Genomic DNA, 19,301 nt, shown 5'->3' on the forward strand with positions numbered 1-19,301 from the left:
ATCCTCGGAGAGACCTAGAAGGATTACAAGTGCTTAAGCGTTTCGTCGAAGAAGCCGAAAACTTCTGTGGGATCTGGAAGCTCTCTCTCTGTCTCTCATTTCCTTTCTCTCCCGCTTAACGCTTCTCTGCTTATTTCTTCTTCCTCTGGTTTTTTCAAACGTCTTTTTTTTTTTTTCTCTTTTTCCTGCCTTTTGTTGATCACGGACGCTTTTCTTTGGTTTGTCTTCTAATTCTAATCACACACTCTCTTTTGTTAATCGTTGTTCCTTTCGTTAATATTCGAAGAATCTGTTTTTTTCTTTCTTTTTGTTATTTATCTCTTTGTTGTTGCTGATTCTTGTTTTCAGTTCTTCATATCTGTGTATACGAGTGATGATTTGATTGTCTTTCAAGTTGGTTCGTCCCAGTTTAGGGTTTGTTTGTGTCGAATTCTTTAATCAATATTCGTTTATATTTTTTCCTTCGGACGGTTTAGTTAATCATAAATTCGAAATCAGGCTTTAAGCTTGATAAGATTCTTGCTAAGTCTCGAGAATTTTGATGAATTAGTAGGAAGCTCATGGGAGTTTTTAGAATTTAGCTGCTAAATTTGATCAAGACTGTACGTTTCACTGTTTGGTGACAGAAAGATTAGCTTTTTTCTATCATTGTTTAGTTTGTCTTTATTTTGTATATTGATTGATCATTGGTATTTATGTCCTGTGATATATCATGTAGATGGAGGTGCAAAGCCTGTTAAATTTTGATTTGGATCCTGGTCCTGTTGATCAATCTATATTGGTGTGGCAACATGAGCATAGATCAGCTGCGATATGGGAAGATGAGGTGTGTTTTAGTTTAGTCATTTACATGTTCTTGTGTTAGCTTCCGGTGTTAAAAATGTTTCCTTTTCCGTTACTTCACTTTTCAGGTTCCTCCCCGTGAACTGACATGCCGGCACAAATTATTGGGCATGCGAGATTGGCCTCTGGAACCTCTTGTGTGTCAAAAGCTGATCGAGTTTGGTCTGTATGGAGTGTACAAGGTTGCGTTTATACAGCTTGATTATGCTCTAATAACAGCTCTGGTGGAGAGATGGAGACCTGAAACGCATACTTTCCATCTTCCTGCTGGAGAAATCACAGTGACATTACAAGATGTGAACATATTGTTGGGTCTCCGTGTGGATGGACCTGCGGTAACTGGTAGCACAAAAAACAATTGGGCTGATTTATGTGAGGACCTGCTAGGTCTTAGACCAGGTGCCAAGGATCTACATGGCTCTCATGTGTCACTAGCATGGCTACGTGATAACTTTCGGAATCTACCTGCTGACCCTGATGAAGAAACGTTGAAGTGTCACACTAGAGCTTTTGTGTTAGCTCTGATGAGTGGGTTTCTTTACGGGGATAAGTCTAAACATGATGTGGCTTTGACGTTTCTCCCTCTGCTAAGGGATTTTGATGAAGTGGCTCAACTTAGCTGGGGTAGTGCTACTCTAGCACTTCTTTACAGAGAGTTGTGTCGAGCAAGTAAAAGAACTGTTTCTACGATATGTGGCCCTCTTGTTCTGCTTCAGTTATGGGCATGGGAACGACTACATGTTGGCCGTCCAGGAAGACTTAAAGATGTTGGTGCTTCGTATATGGAAGGCATAGACGGTGCTTTACCAGATCCATTAGGCTGTAGGTAATTGACATTTATCATACTGTGTTCAGTTTATTCGTACAAGTTTAATTCCAATTTGTTTCGCTTATGAGTCTTCTTGAAAGCTAGGTGGAGGGCTTCTCTGAGTCATAAAGAGAATCCTCGCGGAGGACTGGATTTTTACAGGGACCAGTTTGACCAGCAAAAAGATGAGCAGGTATATAACTCACTTCAAACTTAAGCCATAAGTTAGGTAGATATAAGACAAACTTCTTTATTCCCAAAATGTTTATTAGAAGATCTTTGAAGTGGTGATTGATGTAAACGACTTGGGATCTTCTTTTATATGTGTAGGTAATATGGCAGCCATACACTCATGATCTTCTAGCAAAGCTTCCTCTTATATGTCTTAGTGGTCAGAACATATGGCGAACAGTCGCACCCTTAATTTGTTTCGATGTTGTTGAGTGGCATCGTCCTGATCGGGTACTGAGGCAGTTTGGTCTTCACCAAACAATTCCAGCACCTTGTGATAATGAAAAAGCTCTTCATTCTATTGACAAAAGAGGGAAGTCAGAGTATGACTGGTCAGCACGTCATAGTCGACATATTGAAATGTGGGAGGCACGCCAGTCATCTGTTGTTTTCGGCGAGCCAGAATGTGGCCCAATGGACTATAATGATCCTTATATGGAGTGGTACCGTAGAATTACTAGAAGGATTATTAGTCCTATGAACGAGAGACGTCCTGGGCAGTTTCTACCCACTGGTTTTGCTTTCCAAGTGCTTGTAAGGGATACTGACCAACATCCTAAATTCTACAGTTTTTTGTTTCTGCTTGCTTTAATCTTAATAACCAATATAAATATTGCAGGTTCAGAGAGTTGCAGCCATTCATGCTCTTTCTAAGGCTGCGCTTGAAGAGGAACTTACTGTTGACACCGCGAGGCAAACATTACAAAATATCGTTGATATGTGTGCAGGCGCCCTTCAACTCAATGCGCCTTTAGGCTCATTGTCTAATGGTACGATTTCCATAAGAACTGTTAGAGTAATTGTTAGGCTCTCTAAGTTCTTTTCTTAGTAATTTCTAGTTAAAACACTTTTTGTAACTTGGTGATGTACTAGATTGGAACCAAGAGAAAGAAAAATGATATATTCCTTATATCAGATCATGCCTTCATGATACAAATATAATCACATCTGCAGATCATGTTACATGCTTGTGTCCTAAACAAATATTGTGGAGACTTATTGCTGATTCCTTTGTTATAGGCTCTGTTGCTCAAGCTCCAACTCCAGGACCATTTCTGATGTTACCTCAACCTACGCCTACAATAATATCGCAAAAGCCATTACCTTTGAATGAAATGGGAATAGATGATGGTCTCTCGGCAGAACCTCTTGAAGTGACGCAACCTGTTCAGGATATAGGATGTGAGCAGTCTTTACCATCAGTTTCCCAGAAACCTCTTTTCTGGCCTTCGGGAGGGAAGCTTACTTTCAGCTGGATTTGCGATGTTATGTTGGGGTTTGATTGGTCTTCGAGAAATCTCCCACCTTGTGAATTTTCAAGTGTTCTGCCTTTTAACGTCTTGGATGAGCTGGTCCTCTCTGCTTCCAAAATCCTGAAAAAAGAGCCAAACTGCGTTAGGATAGAGAGTGACAAAGCAAAGGTCGTTGTGGTCGGTGATCTACATGGGCAGCTACATGATTTGATGTTCCTTATGCAGGATGCAGGGTTCCCAAATGGTGATCAGTTCTATGTGTTCAATGGGAACTATGTAGACAACGGAGCTTGGGGTTTGGAAACTTTCTTACTTCTTTTATCATGGAAGGTAAGGTTATCATCCTTGAAGTTTTGTTAAATTGATATTTGTGCCTGTGGAGCAAGAATTGTCATTTTGCAACATATTTTAATAATAGGCACTTCATTTTTTTTTTTTTTTTTTGCTAGGTGTTTCTACCAGATAGAGTGTATCTTCTACGAGGCAGTCACGAGAGTGAAAGTTGTACATCACTGTATGGATTTAAAAATGAAGTATTAACCAAGTATGGAGATAAAGGAGCAGTTGTTTACAAAAAGTGCTTGGAATGCTTCCAGTTACTCCCTTTGGCTTCTGTGATTGGTGGGAAGGTGTTTACAGCTCATGGAGGTCTTTTTCGTGATGTGTCAAGGTTTCTTTCAGACAAACAAGAACGAAGCAGAAAACGCAAGCGAAATCAGAAAAAGCAAGCGGATGCTAGTGTTCTTGAGTCTGAAAATAGTTCTGAGTCTTTGCCACTTGGCTCGTTGAAGGATTTATCTAAAGTGAAAAGGCGTGTTATTGATCCTCCTGCTGAAGGTTCAAACTTGATTCCTGGTGACATTCTGTGGTCAGATCCATCTAAGGACACGGGGCTCTTTCTTAACAAAGAGAATGGCATTGGTTTGTTATGGGGTCCTGATTGTACCGCCAAGTTCCTGCAAGAAAATGATCTAAAGGTAAGATTGATTAGTTTCCGTGACACTAAAGTGTTAAAAAGATTTCACCTAGAAGTATTGGAAAATTGATTGAAGCATTGAGTGGCGTTTTCATCAACCAAATGCTTATGTTTGGAATATAAACAGAACACTTTCAATCTTATTTGTATATTGAAACCAAGTTAGGTGTGTTTGTTACTCTTTCAGCACCTTGATGTCATTTCTTTCTATGGCAGTTGATCATCAGAGGGAAGGAAGCTCCTGACAAAAGGGCAAAACGAGATGGTCTTCCATCAATGAATGAAGGGTATGCAAAAGATCATGAAGGGCTTATAACTTTGTTCAGTGCTCCTGATCATCCTCAGTTTCAGGTATGCTCTTGCGATTCAACAAATGCTTTTCTTATAAATGTTTCGCTTTCTTGTATACAAAGCTGAGTACCTTTTGTCTTGTATGCAGGAAACAGAGGAGAGACACAACAACAAAGGAGCCTACTTAATTCTGCAAATCCCAGAATATGAGGAGCCTGAAATTCATGTGTTTGAAGCAGTATCTCCGAGGCCAAAGGTAGTTCTACTGTTAATGACGAGACTCACTAATTTTGATCTCTTTTACTCTATTCTTGATATGTTCTGATATTCACAGGCTGAGGCGTATTATGACTACAGAGGCCTGATTCATTCAACCGGAAATGTAGTGCCTAATAATACAAATTCTGTTTATTCACCATCATTAGCGCCTAATGACGAAGATAGTTTAATATCTTCTGAGAATTTCGAACATAAGTCCATGGATCTCTCTGAACAGATGGAAGTTGATGGAAAAGATGATGTTGATTCCAAGTGCTCAGACTCTAGAACTGATGACGATGCAGCTTTATCAACTCTAGCGTCAGGTGATAAAGATATGGTTGATTCTTCGGAGAAGACTGAAAATGGTTCCAAAGAAGCTGACCATTCTGAAACTGCAGAGATTAGTAAAGATTTATCGGATACGGTTGGAAAACCAGAATCTTGCAGCAGAACAGAAAGTATGTTTGAAGCTACGGAAACTGCTGAAAATCTTGAATCTAGAGCTCCTAAAGCTATTGATCTGGAACCGCCACTAACTACTGATCTAGAACCGCCACTAACTATTGATCTGCAAGTGCTTGATTCTGGAAAGTCCATAGAATCTAGGACAGAGAAACCCACAGACAGTGAATCAATGGCAGCTGATGAAATTGCTGGTGAATCTGAACCTAGAATTGGAGGAGAAAATGATGTAGAAGTCTCCAACTCTACTAAGATGTCGGAAGAGAAAGCAGAAAATGGAAGAAAGAGCGACTCTCTTGAGGCCTCAGATAATGTAAATGAAGAAGAGGCTCGTGATGCCAAACCAAGAGTAGATGACTGCAGCACCACTGGTGATGCAGGAGTGGAATTAGAGATCACATATGATGAGAAACCGGAAAGTGCAGTAACTGAAATCACAGGGCACGATATAGCTGAATGTACGACTGACACAAACAGAGATATAGCCACCGATGGTGCTGAGAAGTCGGAACTTGCAACCACCAAACTCAGTTATTCAGAGCCCATTGAAGATATGGTTGATTTTGATATGGAAAACATAGCCACCGATGATGTTGATGCTGATCCGGGGACTGTAAATGGTGGGCTCAACGCAGACTGTACCATTTTATCCAAATGTACAACCAGCGAGCCAGGTGGGTCTGAGCTATTCGTGGCTCATGACAAGCTTACAGATACTAGGAAACCTTCTTGTGATAAGGATCATGGAGAGTCTGCAGATAAGCCACAGAGAGTAATCAAACTGGTTACCTATTCTAAGCGTAAGCCATCTGACAAGAAACACATGGTTGATTCTAGTGAAGAACCACAAAAGAAGATCAATGAGGCTGTTGATTCTAACACCAATGGGGCTCTTGACAAGTCACACTCAGTTCCAAATGATATGGACTCCTGAAAGTCTTGTTCCGCTGGTCTTCTTTCCAACCGAGGTAAACCTAATAGCTTAGTACTTATGGTGGTTTTTTTTGGATAGATTTAGTGGATTTGTTGAACATTTCATTTCAAACTCATGAGCATATGATTGATATACAATAACTATTTTTATCTCACACGTCTTGAGTTTCTCTTGCAGGTGCTGAACACCTAGAAAAATCTCTTTGGATGTGTTCTCAAAGCCAGTGTACAGTGGCCACATAATAGCCTAGCTGGTCATCCATCTGAACCGGATCCGGTTTTGCTAATTGAAGTTTAGAATGTTAGAGAGTTTGATTAGTCGGTAGGGTAATGGTGTAAAACCTGGTTATCTTTTTTTCTTGAACTTAGTTTTCTCAGTTTTCTCAATTACAGTTTCTCTGTACTTACAGATCATAATTAGGAGATAGATTTTTGTATTTTTTCTCAATTTAAGAAATAAATCATCTTTCATCATCGTTGCTGACTTCTGAGCCGAAACCGGATTATTATTCATAAAATAAATGTGTAAATTCGATCTTAACATACAACTGTAGTAATCAAAACATATTTTTATTCATCTCTATGGCGCATTCGTTGTTTGAGTCAGTGACAAGGGTATTGTCGACTTTTAAAGTGAGAAGTCAAGTACTACTAGATTTGAAAACGCAGCGTATTGCATCAAAGCTAAAGAGTCTGACTTTTTTTTTCCTGTTTGAATCAGCCGTTTCTTCTTCTTAATTCGAAGAGCTTCATAGAAATGGGTTTTTGATTTTGATTCTGTGTTCTGAATGTTCAATCCTTCGTCAGAAATCTCTGACGATGGGAATCAGCAAAACAGAGATCAATTTACGGAGATTAGTTTCCGCTGCACCTCATCAGCAAAATCAATCAAAGCTTGTTCATGTACGTGTCTTCATGAATTTATAAACTATGATTTGTTTTATGTGCTTATAACTTCTCCAAGGTCCCTAATCTTATGAAATATCTGCAGTATGTTGCTACTCTGAGGGAACAATTAGAACAACTCTCGGAAGAGAAAACCCCTCAAGGCCTTCCCAGGTTTGATCTCAACCCAGATTTTGTGCTTTGGAATTTGGAATCAAGGGTTAAATATTCGAATCAAATTTTGAAATTGATTTTGGCCAAAGACTAAAAAAGGTTATTAATTTGAACCGAATGTGCTTATCTTCTCTTTTCCAGAGTTACAAAGGCTAAGGTGAATGAGTACTATGAGAAGATTGAAGCTTTTGCTTCAAAAATAGCTGCTCAAGTGGTAAGTTGCCTAAGAAATTAGGCATTTTGGTCTGAGGAATTGTTTGAAGTTGCTTTCTTACTTCCTTGTGGGTTTAGTTTCAGGAATTCACATTTTGGTTTGTTTCTGTATAGAAACTATTTCTTAGTTGCAAGAGTTTGAAGCTTTACTTATGTAACTGATCCCAAGTAGTTGATTTATGCCAATTTCAAAGCCTGACACAGAGGTATCTGTTGAACCTTTTGCAAAGGATTCTACCAGCGAAAGCTCTCCAAAGATAGAAGAAGATACACATAGCCCAACTTCTCCACAGCTTAGAAGAAGAATCGTGTAAGTGGAAACTCGCATTCTTCTCAATTTTGGACTTTTTGATTTTTATACTTTCTTACGAGCTACCTTGTTTGAGGTAGGTCTACAAGTTCCGAGGAGCAAAGCGGTGATGCTGATCCAATAAAACTAGACACTGCAGCTCAAGCACACATTGAAAATCAAAGGTAGATTCATAGCTCACCGAGGAAAAACTAGGAACTCATTTGATCTTTCTATGCAGCTTTTTCTTGATAAAAACAGAAACTCATCGCAATGAGTGAAGCTGTATTCTTTTGAATTTGAGTTAAATTTTGCGGTTTTCATGTCACATTGGTGAATTATTTGATGACAGAAAGTTTCAAGAGAATCTCACCGATGAAATGGTGGTACTTGCGAGACAACTCAAGGAGAGTAGTTTAATGATAAGCCATTCTGTGCAAAATACAGAAAAGGTTAGATGTTTCCTCACAAAACATTCCATTGTTATAACTATTATCATTAACAACGGGATAATAGAAGAATGTTCATGCATTGTTTTTCACTGGCTTCACTGGTATAAACATATTTTTGGGTGGTGTTCATTAACAAAAGATTCTAGACTCTACTGAGGAGGCCATTGAGCAAAGCTTAGCGAGCACGGGACATGCAGATGTAAGAGCCACAAAGATATATTCAGAAACCTCAAAGACGAGTTGCTTCCAGTGGCTCCTGATCTTTGCCATGATTGTGTGTTCATAATGGTGGTCTTGTTGATCAGAGTCACTTAGAAAATGGGTCGGATTGTAAATCAAATTATAGGTAAGTTTAAAGAAGATTTGGGTCTCATTTGTTACACAGTTGTTAAAGTTATGGTGACTTTGTAAATTCTTAAATCAAGAAATAGATAAATCCGAAATTTTTTGTCATCAACTCATCATTCAAAAATAAAATTAGTAAATTGTAAGCAAAACATAGTAAATGTTCAAAGATACGAATCTGGCAAGTGGCAACAATAAAAAGTCTTATGCAATTGGAGAAATGGCAGATTCGTGGTTTAGGTTAGCGACAAGGGTATTATCGACCTTAAGTCGATTACTAGATTCACCCCTGAAAACGCAGCGTATTGGCATCAAAGCTTAAAGAATCTGCCTTTGCGCGTCTTCTGGTTTTCTCTTGTTTTCTTTTAGTTTATCGAAATTCGTCGAATCTCCTTCTCCCTCTCTCTCTCTCTCTCTTTACCCCCCTCTCATTCTAGGGTTAGGGTTTCGATTCTGCAGGAGATTTTTTTTTGTCAACTCATACTGCTAAGCCCTCTCTTCATAAAGCCTTGTTCGCTCTCTCTCTCTTTAGCTATTTGAATCATTCCGTTTCTTCTTCTTAATTCGAAGAACTTCATTGGCTGAAGCATGTCGTGATTCTTCCAAATTTCTGGTAAACCTGATCAATATAATTTCTGCTTACTGTTTCTCTACGGTTTTGTTTCGTTTCTATTAATCCGCAACTTGATTCATCTTAAGTTTCATGTTTCCTCTCTTTTAGGATTTGATATAACCTAAGCTTCATGTTTTCTAGGGTTAGGTTTCCGTCCATCTGATTTTCATGGTCTTATGCCGCTTCCTTCCTTTGGATTTAGGGCTATTTCTCGTTTCCCGCCCATCTAATTTTCGATTCAGTAAACAGTTTTAGTTTTGCATTGCAAAAGAATCTCTAAATTTGTGCTATTTTGTTGTCGTGCATTTAAGTGATGAATCCATTTGCTTTAGTTTATGGTAACAAAGCTTTTGTTTTTTGTTATCTTCAGGTGTTAATCCAAAACTCTATTTGAGACAAACGTCTTCTTTGATAAGTTAAAGCAATGTATACATCCGAGGGAGCCCCTGATTTTGTTGTTGACCAGGGCATGTATTACCCCGTTGATGCCAGTTATGGCTATTATTGTACAGGTAATAAGCTGGTTTTGTTTAATGGTGTGGTATCAGTTATCCTCTTCGGCCACAAGGCGTTCTAATTAACTAATATTCTGAATTTTCTTCAGGTTATGAGTCCCCCGGTGAATGGGAGAACCATCAGATGTTTTTTGGTGTAGATGGTTCCGAAGTTCAATACACGGTACCAATCTCTGATATATCGACTTCTCATTACTTGTTGAGTTTGTTCTGATACATTTTTCATATATGTTGAGTCTCTATGTTTTTTTGCTGATGTTGTTGTGTTATGCAGGGTGGGCAAAATGAAAATTCTCCTTATATATGCTATACGCCTAGTTATGGATATGCACAGTCTCCTTACAATCCATTCAATCCTTACATACCTGGCGCTTCAATGGGCGTTGATTCTACTTTTGCTGGTTCCCAACAGTTCTACTCTATTCCTCCTTACCAGAATGTCGCGTCGTCACCTGCGTTTGTTCCGTATGCAATTCACCCTGATGTCGTCTCGAACAGCTCAACAAACTCTTTGGTAGAGACTGGTTCAGCTAATAGGGGTCGATCTGACGGGAGAGGATCAGGGCATAGAAATGCTTCAGCAAATGGTGGACTCCAAAGGAATGCTCCAAAACTCTCTGTAGCAAATTCTGTGAGCAGGTCTTCAGAGAAGCGAAGGCCTAACCCTGGACAAAACAGACAACTAGGATCGGAAAAGAGTGCTTCTACGGGATTTCCTACTCTCCAGGTAATTTTTTTCATATGAATAATTCTTTGTTATACAGTATTTTCGAGATTGACAAGAGGAAGTCAATGAATTAGAAAGAATATAGCGAAATAGCAGATATTGATATGATTGCTTGTGTAGTTCTTGGAGTGGTTTGTTGATGACTTTATTGTGATTTTGACTCTGGACTTGTGTAATCATCTTTTGCAGGGAACAGCTGCTTCTGTTAGCGCTCAACCAGTTGATGTTGTTTCCAGTAGCAGAGTATCGTCTTCTGGACATTCAGACATTGCTCCACCTGAACGTTATGGTTTTTTGTCCATTGCAACAAACAATAACAATCTTCGGCCCAATATGTATGTTGCCCATGGAAATATAAATCCAGATAGAGCCAGTGAGCAGAATCGACGTCCAAGATCGAAAGTATCGAGAAACCAACTAATTGTTAAAGCTTATACAACAAAAGCTGGAAACGCTGATGCTGAAGGAAATATTGTGATCGATCCTAGTCAGTATAATAAAGAAGATCTCCGAATCGATCACAGCAACGCCAAGTTTTTTGTGATTAAATCGTATAGTGAAGATGATGTTCACAAGAGCATCAAGTACAATGTCTGGTCATCAACTTTGCACGGGAACAAGAAATTGCAGAGTGCATACGAAGATGCTCAGAGAATAGCCACTGAGAAGTCTTGTGAATGCCCGATATTCTTATTCTTTTCCGTGAGTATTTCCTTCTCTTGTCTTACTTGTGCTAAGCTTGTTTTTGTTAACACTGTGGGCTTATTCTGATGTGTATTACTTCTCTGTTTAGGTCAATGCCAGTGGTTTGTTCTGTGGCATGGCTGAGATGACCGGTCCAGTTTCTTTTGACAAAGACATGGATTTTTGGCAGCAAGACAAATGGAGTGGAAGCTTTCCAGTCAAATGGCACATCATTAAAGATGTTCCCAACAGCTATTTCAGGCACATCATATTACAGAACAATGAGAATAAGCCAGTCACCAACAGTCGAGACACACAAGAGGTGAATATTCCTATTAGCTCTCGCTTTTGAAGGTTCACAAACTCGCAGAATTTGCTAATCTATCATTTCCTTGTGCAGGTAATGCTGAAACAAGGACTGGAAGTGCTAAAAATATTCAAAGATCATGCGGAAAGGACTTCGTTGCTAGATGATTTTGTGTACTACGAAAACCGGCAGAGAGTCATGCAGGATGAGAGAAACAGACTGCCGTACAGAACCTTCCTAAGCCCTTTACCATTACCGAGACCAGATTTCTCTGCTAGAAACAAGAAAACATCCATGGAAGCCTATAAGATACCTTCAGTAACTTCTACAGAAACCGAGGAGGTTTCTTCAAAGTCGGATGGGAATGAGGAGACCATCGTAAAGGAAGTTTCTGAAGAAGATACTAGTCTCACTCAGGAGAAGATCAGGTCTCTTACCATTAACCCGACTGGTACAGACTCTGACCCACCCTCTGGTTCTCACCTTAACCAGAGGCCAACCAAGTCTAAACCGGCCCCCTCTGTCTCTGACCAGAAGACAGAGCCTTCTGAAGCGGCTGATGCTTGTCTTTCCGATGACAAAGACATTGTTAAAGTAGGATCAGTGCCCATAAAAGTTACAGGGTCTCCTGCAACCTTAGCAATTGGCACCATTTCTCTGGACCCCAAGTCACTTCAGAAGTAAACCCCTGGTTTGGTTTATTATCTGCTTCCTTCTTTAATCATCCTTCAAAGTCTTTAAGTTAATCCTTGCATTATACTCCTGCTTCATCATTATAATGCCAAAATGTGGTATGAGGAGAGGTTTCGGTTTGTATAGATGAGTCTTGACTGGTGACTTGAGAATCCGCGGTTTGGTCAAACGCCAAAAAAAGGGAATCGCTGAGGTTTGCGGTTAGTGGTTGCATTTTGGTTATTTCGTATTTGACATGAAAGAGTTGTTGCGTTTTGAATATTTTGATCGGAAATTCCCTTTGTTGTCACATACTGAGTGTGTTTTTTTCTGTTGTGAAATTCCCAGTTTTACATTTCCTTGTATGTTGGCAGTTTGTTTGGTCATTTGTTTCAACTCAAAGAGTTTCAAATTGATATGTTAAAGTTCTTCTTTTCCTTTTGATTGCATTTGCATATCATAGAAAACCAGGTCTTGGGCACAGGAACGTTAGCCACTTGTTGTTGGTCTTGGGCAGTCGTTGTTACAGCACATCAAAAATAATAAGCACATTGAAACAGCATTATCTATTTTCTTTATAAATCTCATCACACATATAAGGCTTTTCACTAAAAGGCCCTACAAGGGATGGCCCATATACAACTAAAAACCTTATCCATCTATGTGGCACATTAACAACCATCCATCAGCAGCCGAGATTCGAATCATACGCTTCTTCCACCACCGGAGATCCATCGAGCAAACAATCAATCGGAGGAATCGTGAGCGTCTCTTGAGTCCCATAAGCGTTCCAGCAAAATGGATCGTCGACGAGCTCTCCTTCCTCCGGCAAAAGCTCGACCTCCGACATGGTGATGTTCGTGCAAGCGACAGTGTCGCTACATGCGAAGTGAATCGGAGGGCTCCTAACGTCGTAAGTCCCTTTGATGTTACGGTACTCGATGTCGAAAACTCGAACTGCCGACGTCTCGTTGCGGCAATCCTTGGATTGGCAGTAGTATTGGTCGACGATGATGCAGTTTAGTACGTTCTCCATCTGAATATTCTCGAAGAGAAGGTTCGAGACGGATCCGGTGCCTCCTTGCCATGTTTTGATTCGGAGGCCGTTATCGGAATCGCGAATCGCGGTGTTTCGAACGGTTATGTTGGATACGCAGGCTTGAGAATTGTGCACGCCTAAGCTCCCGATGCTGCGTTTGAAAAATAAAAGAGATTTTAGCGGTTAGAATCAAATCGCGTGTAGAAATTTAATAGTTGATGAACTTCAAATTTCAGAGTTTAACGCAATTTTAGACCAAATCGCCATTCATACTCGTGATATAATAGCCGACAACGTTATATTATTCTGACAGCAGCCAAATCAGAAAAACTGGTGTTTAATTACAATTTGTATAAATATATTTATATAAAATTCGAAAATGATTTTAGAATATGAATCGTGATCTGAGACAACATCTAGTTTTTTTCTTTTTTCTTGATCTAAAATATGAAATTCTAGCCCCAAAGTTCGATATTTTTCTTTCTTTTTTTTTTTTTAACCTTCGATATTTTTCTTTATCAACTAGTTTCAAAGTTCGATTTTTTCAGTGAAACAATCAGGTATAAATCGTGATCCATGTGAAATTAGACATTGTAAATGGAATCAATTCGAGAGATTCATGTAAATTAAAATAATTTTAACGTTTTTTGTCCAAAAAAATAATAATAAATTAACGGTAAATGGTGATTTTTTATCTAAAAAAAAGGATTAAAAGAGAGAAACCTGATCCCGTGACTGGGCCCACAAGTGACACCTTGAATGTCAATATCTGAGCAACCAGTTCCAATAGAAATGCAGTCGTCCCCTGTTTTCAGTTTACATTCCCGATTAATAATATTCGTAATCATTTTAAAATACATTATTGATCATCACTATTATAGAAATTTTTGTCGATTATATTCAGTCAAATAAATTTAAAAAAAAAAACAAAACAAATTGTACCGTTGCTAACGAGAGAATTGTAAATGCCAACAGATCTTGTGTTTCCGAGATGGATACCATCGGTGTTGGGACTTAGTTTTGGAGAGGAAATTTGGATATCGTTGATTAAAACTCCTTCACATCCGTCGAATTTCATGTGAAATTGTGGACTGTTTTGGATTCTCAATCCTTTAACCTCTATATTATTGCTCATAAAGAACCTAATCATCTACAAATTAAAACAAAAGAAAAAGTAATTAATAAAGCAGATAAGTTAAACCGATCTTAATTTAACAATTTGGTTCGGAGTTAATTAGACTTACAGTTGGACTAACACATGGTCCGAATGATGTTGATCCTTCTGGTCCCTGAAAAAAAAAAATACATACAAAATATTAATTTATTTCTTTTTTATATAAGTAAAATCATCAGTAGAGGAATAATAGTACGATTTTTTTGGTCCATTTTGTCACAATCTTAAATTATATCATTGATGAAGAAGTTATAATTAAGCAAATCTCTATATATAAATTGTGAAAATAGTTGTGATCCCGTAATTTATTACAAAAAAAAAAGAAGTTTTACCCGATGGGGCTTGCAAGGTAAGTCCCACCATTTTTGACCGTTGCCTTCGACAGTGCCTTTTCCGGCAAACGTGACACCGTCTAGACGGTAAAAAACTAACCATTGAGTTTTACTGTCTTTTTCTGGCCATTCCTCTGGTCCATCCGGTGGCATCAACACTCCGTCCAGCTTCACAAGCCAATCCAAATAAAAAAAATTATTAAAACTTTTCTTTTTCACGTTATTGTGATTTAAAAAAAAAAATTGATGGATTTTTGTGGTTATTGTTGATGAGTTTTGTTCAGAGGCGGCTCATATTATGGGGTCCAGATGTCCAATAAAAATAAAAGGGATCAAATATTTGTTTTGTTTGTTAAAAGAAAAAAAAAAGTTTTAATTTGGTTTTGTGTGTTTAGTTCACCTGAAATACGAGACCCGGTTTACATGGACCGGAGAAAATAGTGGAAGTGATTTTAAAAACGCCGCCTTCAGGTGCCAAAACGACACCGGATTCAACAGCACAAGCGGCTTTCCACGCAGCTCGAAATGCTGCCGTATCATCGCATGACCCATCACCCACTGCACCAAACGACGTCACGTCGAAGACGCATCCCGTATTGGAGTCTCCAGGAGCCGGGTCTGGATTCGGGTTTGGGCTCGGGTATGGGTCGGACGGGACTTGAGGTGGATCAGCGGTTAGAACTGGAGGAGGAGGTGGAGGAGGATTGGAGAGACCACGTCTCTTGTGGTAATGATATCTTCCTCGTGCCACGCAGATTAAATGACCGAAAAGAATACTGGAGATTATGTAAATCACAAGAATGCCACTGACAATGCGCATTGTTTTAATGGAGATGAAGAAAGAGAGAGACAATGTGTTCAGAGAGGAGAAGAGTTTTGAGTCTATTATATAGCAACAGAACACACAGAGACAATGGAGTTTGAAGTCTGTGGAGGTGACACGTGTTGATATTTGGTTGATTCTTGGAGTTTATCTCTGTTGTTTTGTTTTGGGCTGAGAGGTTTTTAAAAAATACTTGGTTTTTACTTAGCAAATATTCTATGGTTTTTACGACTTGTCTTTTTCTCAATTCGTTTAGAGGTTAAAACAAAACAAAAATCAATTTCAGTGACATAATAAAACAAATCTTTTAAAGCATTTGTAGATATTTTGTGTACCCAAATTACCTTCTTGTGTATCAAGCAAGTATCGTATATTCTTTTTAGATCAAACGGTTCGGTTAGGCATAATGTAATTTTCTGTTTTGTTTTAATATAACTTTTACATCATGATGAAAAAATGAAAAAAAATGACATACTAACTAGCACATTGGCTCTCGTAGAAAATTTATAAAACTTGAACACTATTTGATAGTTATAAGAGATCGATGCGAAAAAATAATCAAAATAAATTCGGAAGTAGAAATAGAGAAACTATTGGATCTTTGGATGTGAACGAAATAAAAACAATTCTGCATGATATACGGTGATGTTAGGTTTGATAGACGTGGACATAGCACACATTATTGCATTACACTCTTTCCAAAATATATATATATATATATGTACTTGGAGAAAGAGTTTTGCATGTGTAGATAATAAAACTCTTACTGGAGTTCTGTTTTGCAAGATCCAAGACGAAATCGAGAGAAACGTCATTGTTTAAACCAAAAAAAAAAAAAAGACATGTGCTTTAACTTGGAAATGGAACATCTCAACAACATGTGAGATGTATGATTTAATGGAAAAATTAAAGGAGAGATAGCAAAATAACCACGGTAATGTTCATTCAACTACCTTGCCAGTCTCATAGAGTATCTCCAATGAAACGTCCTTAAGGGATGCTTAGCTAAATATTGCACAAAAAATAAAGATTTAATAGTTTAAATCTTAAGCATCGATGCTTCCCTAAGCATTTTTAGAGACTCTAAGCAATCCTGTTATAGCAACTTCTGGTTGGTTGAAACATTTTCATTTTTATATTTTCCCCTCAATTGAACTCTCTCTCTCTATTTTCTTTTGACTCGTACTTTCTCAAACCCATGTTTTATATGCTTTCTCTTACTGTAATGTATGTTTGAAATTAAAATCAATAAAATAATTGTAATTTATAAGATAATAATGCTTCAAATATTTTAATTTTTTTTTAAGTAGTTCACTTTAAATACCTTCAATTGGAGGATGCAAAATATAGGAGTTCTTAAACACAAAAGTAACAAAAAAACAAAAAAAAAAAAATTGGTAAGCACTAAAAAATTAGAGGTGCTTACCATAAGAGATGGTCTTAATTATCATCTCAGAAAAACAAACTATAAACTGCATTTGTAAATTTCTTAATCTTCTAATGCAAGTTAATAAGTAAACAAAAATTACCTGGGACGGTAAGTGTAATTTGGCACTATATAATATATATAGATATCGCGCGGTCCAAGAGATTTTTTGTTCCCTGTGCTCTAAGATCCAAATGTACCTATATGCATGTTATTGATGCTATTTATATATGCTAGTCTCCAGCCTAATTTTATAGTGCCAAATTACACTTATCGTCCGTGGAAATTTTCCAGTATGTTATTGATGCTAGTTACAAAGACAAAGTCCTCCTAGTCTCCAGCCTAGATCTTCAAACTAAAATTAAAGTAACTTTAATCTCAACAGCAAGTCAGTACAAGGTTCATTAGCAACCCTTGTTATTCGACTCCAATCCCCATGCAAATATTTTGCTACGTGAACTTATAGACAATTTTTCTCAAATATTCAAATATATAATGTATATATTTGAGGAAATTTTATAAAGGAAGAGACAAAGAGAATGAATAACTAAAAAAGCGAAAGGTGATTACTAACTAATTAGCGAACAGCATTCGGATTCTAATCTCTTCATACTGATACCACCAACACGTAACTAATAATAGCTGTCTGTCTGTCTTGTTTTATGCATTCGACTTTGTATGTCTATATACTGTATATCTGAATTACCACATCCACAGGTTAGGTTGACGTAATTAGATTACAACCTTAAAGTTGAATAATTAACAACCACGAACATATACATATATAACAAAGTAATTACTTTCACTGCAAAACAACTAAATATTTTTTAACAAAAAAACAACTGATGTTTTTTTGAATATTTAATTAATGGGCTTAATATATCGACCATGTAATTTAATCCCCCCCCTCCCCCACCAAAAAAAAACTAATATGGTGAGACAATGCTTGCAATCTTATCACATGGTATCGCGATCGTCGTAATATAAATATCAATTGATTAGAAACACATAATATTAAGAGGATTGATTTGAAATCTAATTGTGTTTACATTCGTGATGCATGTGTGTGTGTGCCATTGTTCAGTAACTAAAGGTCGATTTGTTCACCTTCTTTCTTCGTACTCCTATTGTTTTGAACATGATGACGTCACAAATGATTTTTTTTTTTTTTTGCATGGCCGACTTAAAGTTTTTGTAGGCAATGTACAGTATAAAGTTGTATGTATCAATAATAAATATTTTTGTTTTGTTTTTATATTGATCATGAAACACTGAAATATAATTATTACTATTATTGAACAAGACTGAAATCTAATAATTGGGATAGTTTTTATTAATATAGGTAAATAAATGATACTATATTATACGGTAGAGATTAAGGAAAACTAAATGTAAACATAGACTTCGACATATAATCAATCATTTCATCCTAGCTCCCAAAACCCAAATTATATATAGGTTACACTGATGACTGATACAAATAACTTATAACACTATTCCTTCCGTTTTGCATCTCAAAAAATCAATTTTGCTTTAACTCAAACAATGTCGACGATAAACTTAATTCAATGTCGACGTACACGTACCAGAAAAAAAAAACACTCAAATATGTTTAGAAATTAGTATGCGCCACATTTTTTATATTTGTTTGTTAGATGATATGCGCAAACATATTAAAATACATTTGCATGAATAGATTTATATACACATTTTAATATAAATGAAATAAATAATTGAGAAGCAAAAGTATACAAATAGACAAATCTCGTGACACTTAGTTGTATTGTAGTTGAGTATTTTCTTGTGGACGTTAAAGACTGATGAAAAGTTGGGCGGGCTCATAAGTTTTATCCTTTGGTCTTAATGCTTCAACGAGCTGTCCTCCCACATTTCTCCATTTTATTTTATTTTTAAACAAAATCATTTAATGTCGGCCAAAATTCATTTAACTTCTCAACAAAAAATGTACATTCAAATGAATTTCATATTGCATGTGAAAGTAAACCAAGAAAGTGACATTATTCTTCGAATGTATAAAGTAGTTTGTCCGTTAATTAATTGTTCTATTCTGATTTTTCCTTTTTGTATGCCGTGGTATAGAAAAATCTATCAATAGTTGGGATAATGATATATGTCTATGCACTCTTGACCAAAAAAAAAGATATATGTCTGTACACATCTTCCCATTTGTTGTTTACTACACAATATATATCACATAATTAGTAAAATGGGCTGTTAAATAATTTTCATGTTACCGTGCGGGATCATTTGTGTGTGTACCGTGCGGGATCATTTGAACTGTGAGAAAAGAAAAGAAAATTATATCCGATCCGAACAGTTTATGCCGCAAACTGTGAGAGATTATATCCGATCCGAAAATACCACAAAATGGCTTTTGTGTGATACATCGAAATTATTATATGAAAATATATAAAACAAAACTAGCTAGTACATACATATATTCCTACGAAAATATAGTTGGATTCACAATTTATCCGATTACTTACATTTATAATCCAAATCAAAGTTATGGAAACGGTAGTATTTTTGGTAGTGGCAATGATAGGTTTTTT

At 37.2% G+C, this 19,301-nt stretch overlaps 4 protein-coding genes across 8 annotated transcripts; 3 read left to right on the forward strand and 1 right to left on the reverse strand.

Moving 5' to 3' along the window:
* The first annotated feature begins 25 nt into the window (after nucleotides 1–25).
* LOC18010420 (serine/threonine-protein phosphatase 7 long form homolog) lies at nucleotides 26–6,532 on the forward strand. 2 transcript variants are annotated; one of them, XM_006393414.2, is made up of 12 exons: nucleotides 26–218; nucleotides 719–826; nucleotides 912–1,669; nucleotides 1,757–1,844; nucleotides 1,982–2,416; nucleotides 2,502–2,652; nucleotides 2,903–3,465; nucleotides 3,585–4,112; nucleotides 4,328–4,462; nucleotides 4,551–4,658; nucleotides 4,737–6,093; nucleotides 6,237–6,532. In XM_006393414.2, the coding sequence occupies exons 2-11, from the start codon at nucleotides 719–721 to the stop codon at nucleotides 6,057–6,059; spliced, it is 4,197 nt and encodes a 1,398-aa protein (XP_006393476.1). In that variant the 5' UTR covers nucleotides 26–218; the 3' UTR covers nucleotides 6,060–6,093; nucleotides 6,237–6,532. The 2 variants fall into 2 exon arrangements, with proteins under 2 accessions (XP_006393476.1, XP_024006040.1); XM_024150272.1 differs by having other exon boundaries at nucleotides 62–826.
* A 236-nt stretch (nucleotides 6,533–6,768) lies between these two features.
* LOC18010421 lies at nucleotides 6,769–8,510 on the forward strand. Of its 4 annotated transcripts, none has more exons than XM_024150456.1 (7): nucleotides 6,769–6,961; nucleotides 7,050–7,117; nucleotides 7,259–7,331; nucleotides 7,561–7,640; nucleotides 7,721–7,804; nucleotides 7,972–8,071; nucleotides 8,211–8,510. In XM_024150456.1, the coding sequence occupies exons 1-7, from the start codon at nucleotides 6,878–6,880 to the stop codon at nucleotides 8,355–8,357; spliced, it is 636 nt and encodes a 211-aa protein (XP_024006224.1). In that variant the 5' UTR covers nucleotides 6,769–6,877; the 3' UTR covers nucleotides 8,358–8,510. The 4 variants fall into 4 exon arrangements, with proteins under 4 accessions (XP_024006224.1, XP_024006223.1, XP_006393477.1 ...); XM_006393415.2 differs by having other exon boundaries at nucleotides 6,775–6,961; nucleotides 7,525–7,640; XM_024150455.1 differs by having other exon boundaries at nucleotides 7,972–8,397.
* A 272-nt stretch (nucleotides 8,511–8,782) lies between these two features.
* Nucleotides 8,783–12,364, forward strand: LOC18010493 (YTH domain-containing family protein 1). The gene is made up of 7 exons (XM_006393416.2): nucleotides 8,783–9,029; nucleotides 9,400–9,541; nucleotides 9,634–9,707; nucleotides 9,819–10,271; nucleotides 10,461–10,973; nucleotides 11,065–11,277; nucleotides 11,356–12,364. The coding sequence occupies exons 2-7, from the start codon at nucleotides 9,454–9,456 to the stop codon at nucleotides 11,944–11,946; spliced, it is 1,932 nt and encodes a 643-aa protein (XP_006393478.1). The 5' UTR covers nucleotides 8,783–9,029; nucleotides 9,400–9,453; the 3' UTR covers nucleotides 11,947–12,364.
* Nucleotides 12,365–12,451: 87 nt separating this feature from the next.
* On the reverse strand, nucleotides 12,452–15,332 carry LOC18010494 (polygalacturonase At1g48100). Its single transcript, XM_006393417.2, has 6 exons — nucleotides 14,880–15,332; nucleotides 14,480–14,647; nucleotides 14,218–14,262; nucleotides 13,916–14,123; nucleotides 13,697–13,778; nucleotides 12,452–13,124 (listed from the first exon to the last, which is right to left on the reverse strand). Exons 1-6 carry the CDS (start codon nucleotides 15,297–15,299, stop codon nucleotides 12,620–12,622), a joined length of 1,428 nt encoding a protein of 475 aa, XP_006393479.1. The 5' UTR covers nucleotides 15,300–15,332; the 3' UTR covers nucleotides 12,452–12,619.
* Nucleotides 15,333–19,301: the final 3,969 nt, after the last annotated feature.

The sequence above is a fragment of the Eutrema salsugineum genome, unplaced genomic scaffold, assembly GCF_000478725.1.
Source record: "Eutrema salsugineum unplaced genomic scaffold, Eutsalg1_0 scaffold_7, whole genome shotgun sequence".
NCBI classification, from domain to species: Eukaryota; Viridiplantae; Streptophyta; class Magnoliopsida; order Brassicales; family Brassicaceae; genus Eutrema; species Eutrema salsugineum.

Bases quoted from the DNA above. Each gene is read 5' to 3' on its own strand.
- LOC18010420 (XM_006393414.2), top strand. From the start codon at position 719: ATGGAGGTGCAAAGCCTGTTAAATTTTGATTTGGATCCTGGTCCTGTT. The intron at 2,417-2,501 runs GTAAGGGATACT...TAAATATTGCAG, and splicing joins GTTTTGCTTTCCAAGTGCTT to GTTCAGAGAGTTGCAGCCAT. The intron at 3,466-3,584 runs GTAAGGTTATCA...TTTTTTTGCTAG, and splicing joins TACTTCTTTTATCATGGAAG to GTGTTTCTACCAGATAGAGT.
- LOC18010421 (XM_024150454.1), top strand. From the start codon at position 6,878: ATGGGAATCAGCAAAACAGAGATCAATTTACGGAGATTAGTTTCCGCT. The intron at 6,962-7,049 runs GTACGTGTCTTC...AAATATCTGCAG, and splicing joins ATCAATCAAAGCTTGTTCAT to TATGTTGCTACTCTGAGGGA. The intron at 7,641-7,720 runs GTAAGTGGAAAC...TGTTTGAGGTAG, and splicing joins CAGCTTAGAAGAAGAATCGT to GTCTACAAGTTCCGAGGAGC.
- LOC18010493 (XM_006393416.2), top strand. From the start codon at position 9,454: ATGTATACATCCGAGGGAGCCCCTGATTTTGTTGTTGACCAGGGCATG. The intron at 9,542-9,633 runs GTAATAAGCTGG...AATTTTCTTCAG, and splicing joins TTATGGCTATTATTGTACAG to GTTATGAGTCCCCCGGTGAA. The intron at 11,278-11,355 runs GTGAATATTCCT...TTCCTTGTGCAG, and splicing joins ACAGTCGAGACACACAAGAG to GTAATGCTGAAACAAGGACT.
- LOC18010494 (XM_006393417.2), bottom strand. From the start codon at position 15,299: ATGCGCATTGTCAGTGGCATTCTTGTGATTTACATAATCTCCAGTATT. The intron at 14,124-14,217 runs GTAAGTCTAATT...TTTAATTTGTAG, and splicing joins GACCATGTGTTAGTCCAACT to ATGATTAGGTTCTTTATGAG. The intron at 13,125-13,696 runs GTTTCTCTCTTT...TTTCAAACGCAG, and splicing joins GGGCCCAGTCACGGGATCAG to CATCGGGAGCTTAGGCGTGC.